This window comes from Pelophylax lessonae (assembly GCF_965119305.1).
Source record: "Pelophylax lessonae genome assembly, chromosome: 6".
In the NCBI taxonomy this organism is placed as follows: Eukaryota; Metazoa; Chordata; class Amphibia; order Anura; family Ranidae; genus Pelophylax; species Pelophylax lessonae.
The window spans coordinates 167,492,398-167,495,940 of NC_138773.1; the positions used below are offsets into that span (position 1 = coordinate 167,492,398).

At 34.6% G+C, this 3,543-nt stretch overlaps 1 protein-coding gene across 1 annotated transcript; it reads left to right on the top strand.

The window, feature by feature from the left end:
• Positions 1-843: 843 nt before the first annotated feature.
• LOC309557499 (hemoglobin subunit beta-3-like) lies at positions 844-3,225 on the top strand (the record flags this gene model as incomplete). Its single annotated transcript, XM_082260226.1, has 3 exons — positions 844-935; positions 2,172-2,394; positions 3,097-3,225. The coding sequence occupies 3 exons, from the start codon at positions 844-846 to the stop codon at positions 3,223-3,225; spliced, it is 444 nt and encodes a 147-aa protein (XP_082116352.1).
• Between the last annotated feature and the right edge of the window lie 318 nt (positions 3,226-3,543).

The following is a 3,543-nucleotide window of genomic DNA, read 5'->3' on the forward strand; positions in this document are numbered from 1 at the left end:
GCCCCTATTCATAAGATTTTACTCCACTTTCTGTCTCTACAACAATTTAATTTAGAAATTTGGGATTTTTAAGGAAACAAGGATTTGTGATAAAACATCAATGGAGACACCTTTTTCCCATGAGAACTCCTACAGGCATTAACTTCCCTTCCTAGGGGTAGATTTCCTCTCACTTCCTGTTGTCTCCCTCTGTTTGTAAGTAGGAGTCGTTTGTAAGTCGGATGTTTGTAACTCGGGGACCGTCCGCCTGTATATGGAAAGTATGTATCCAAAATATAGGCGAACCCAATATTTTCTATTTTATGTCTATAATACACTTGAATAACATTCAATACATTTTTTAAAGAAATATATTTTCAAAACTACTAAGCAATCAAGCACGATGGTGATATCATCATGATCATATTTATCTATATAAGTCAACACTATGGTGACCTGAGAGTGTGATTCCTATGTATAATACCTATAACACATGAAATTTGTTGCCATGTTTCATGAAAGACATCTGTAAAAATTTGGTTCTCTGTATCAAGAATTGTATCTATTACACAGCTGTTTTTTTCTTATCTGCTTTTAACTTATGCATGTGGAGACCAAGTTCTGTGTGATCAGCATGTAGACATAGAAAATAAGGTATTAACAAGGCATGATATAAAAGAGCATAGTCAGTTATATGATTCACTTATCAGTTTAACGGTGATACAATACTATGACGAAGCACTAATGAAATGTAGGTGGGACTTACCAAGCAGACTATAAATAAAATGGGGAAAAAGTTTGGTTTGCCATCTATCATCTACTTCTTGAAGCAGGAGCTACTCTCATCTAACTCAATCCACCACCATGGTTCACTGGACTGCTGAAGAGAGGGCCGCCATCACCTCTGTGTGGAAGAACGTCAATGTTGAACAGGATGGACATGAAGCACTTACCAGGTATAACAACTTCCCTTGGTGTTGCTACTTTTTTCAGAATCTCTCTATTATGCTTCCAGTATCTTCTAACCCGAATCATCAGTCTTCTAATGCTTTATTATTTCCATGGTTTCAAAGTGCAAAAAGTAATTATCTTAACAAAAAAATTAAATTTAAATTTCATTGAATCAGATTTCGGTTTGCCTAATAAGGCACTATGTAAAGTGGAATTCAATAGTTTTCCTAATATATTGCACATTTCACATCTTTATTTATTTATTTTTTGTCCAAATCCAATGATTGTGACTGTGACATATAGAAAGTTAGGGGAAATATCTCCAGTGGGGCCACAGACAGACAGACAAAAAAAAAAAAAAAAAAACCTGGGAAAGATTCTAACTTTTACCCACTCTATCCAAGTTGATAACACATTTGCAGGAAATAGGGCATTAAAAGTTAATCTTAGACACTATTAAAGAATGTCTAAAATCAAACATTTTTATATATGGATAGTGTGGGATGGAATTAGTTATTTAATATTGTCTGTGTCCCGAGTAGGTATAACCGCCTTTTCTGTTTGTCCTGGTCACCAGAGTGACCAGAGGGAAAATGAAAGAAAATCCCAAATCTTGAGTTGCCACCAGAACAGAAATGGAAGGGAAATCTTCTAATGGGGATACTAGTTCTGGTGACAACTGTCTAAGAGGGGATTTTCACCATAACAGAGAAATTTCCTCTACCTTCCTTCCTTCCTTCTCATCTGTTGTTCCTATGGGACAGGAAGTGATAGGGAATCTCTCCAATGTGACACAGTTAAAAAAAAATTAATAAAATGGGGCTATAATCCTCCACCACCCTCTGCTTGTTACGTTAATCTGTGCAATTATTCTAATCAAAATATTACTTTCAAAATAATACTTTCAAATGACACTTGTCATGTATTTATCTTTACTGATCTTTCTTTCTGTTATTTCTTTTCCTTTTCCAAGATGGGACTTCTTGCACTATAGACACTGTAATGAATGTTAGTTTTGAAAGTAACATACTGTATATCTTTACACAATATGAAAACATAATATTTTTTTATCATTCATATATTTGCACACATACAACCAAGTATTAATTGATACATAGGTACATACTAGTCAGTCATACATCACACCCATGATGTTGTATTTATTCATTGCTAATATATATATGTTTGAAGGTTCCTGGTGGAAAATATTAATCAAACATGGTTTTCTTCTTTTTTCATAGGCTGTTTTTAGTCTACCCCTGGACCCAGAGGTATTTCAGCACCTTTGGAGATCTCTCCAGCCCAGCTGCAATTGCTGGTAATGCTAAGGTGAAAGCACATGGCAAGAAGGTTCTGGGAGCTATTGGCAATGCCATCCAACACCTAGACGATGTGAAGGGCACTCTGCACAATCTCAGTGAAGAACATGCTAACCAACTGCATATAGATCCAGAGAACTTTAGGGTATTATTCTTTATATTTTATTTAACACTGGGCTTGATTGCTTTCTATTGACCAAACAGAAATGTACTGTATGACCTTGTGACCTTTGTAAGTATATTTAAAGTGTATGGAAATCCAAAACTTTGTTCATTTTGAGGAGTAAGAAATAGTTAATATAACCGAAACTGATTTCAGCATGCTTCCTGTCTTAGAGACTAAACAGGAAGTGTGAGGGAATCTCTAAAAGATTTAGAAAAAATTACCTCTTATACAATTTTTAATTGACATTGTGCCCCTATTAGAAGATGACCTGTCACATCTGGTGACAATTGTAGAGATGGATTTCCCAAGAAACAAAGCAATACATTAAAAAAAAACAAACAAAAAAAAAAAAAAAACCCCTTCCGTTCTTCTTCCAAAATTGAAAAAAAAAAAGTTTTGGCTTTAAATATACTAATAACCAGAGTAATGTTTGATAGTAATCCACAGCAACCCATTCTTTTTTAGCAGCTCAAAGAAAATGTAACAACTGCTGATCTCTCTTTGTAGATCTCTGGTTGTTGTACACTTCATCAAATTATTTCATTAGAAAAATAGTAATATATAATAACTTTTTTAGTTATCCAAAGCAAAGCGCAAAAAAGTTTGAAAATGTGTTAAAGTAATGATTTGCTTAAATTCATATTTAACAAAATTAACAACATTTTTCTTTTTCTTATGTAGCGTCTTGGAGAAGTGTTGGTTGTTGTCCTGGCTGCCAAACTGGGAGCTGCCTTTTCTCCTCAAGTCCAGCATGCGTGGGAGAAGTTCATTGCTGTCCTGGTTGATGCTCTTAGCCAGGGCTATCAATAAACTACAACATGAAAAAAAAAACAGCATAATTTCCAATGAGGCTGTGTATTATTGTGTGTTCCATTTGTAGCACATGTAATAAAAGAAATCTGAAAAAAGTTCCCTTCTATAATGTGATATTTTTTTGTAAATGTTAAATTAACAATTTGGCCTGTAAATGAAAATAGGTTTGTTTGGTGTATTTCTGAGTTAGACTAATTGATTTCAGAGTCTGGAATGGATTTTCCATGAATTCTATTCTTATCCTGGCCCTTAATGGCCTCTGCCAAGGGAGGACTGAAATTCTTCCTAGGGGGCGAACACAATCAACTAGCCCTT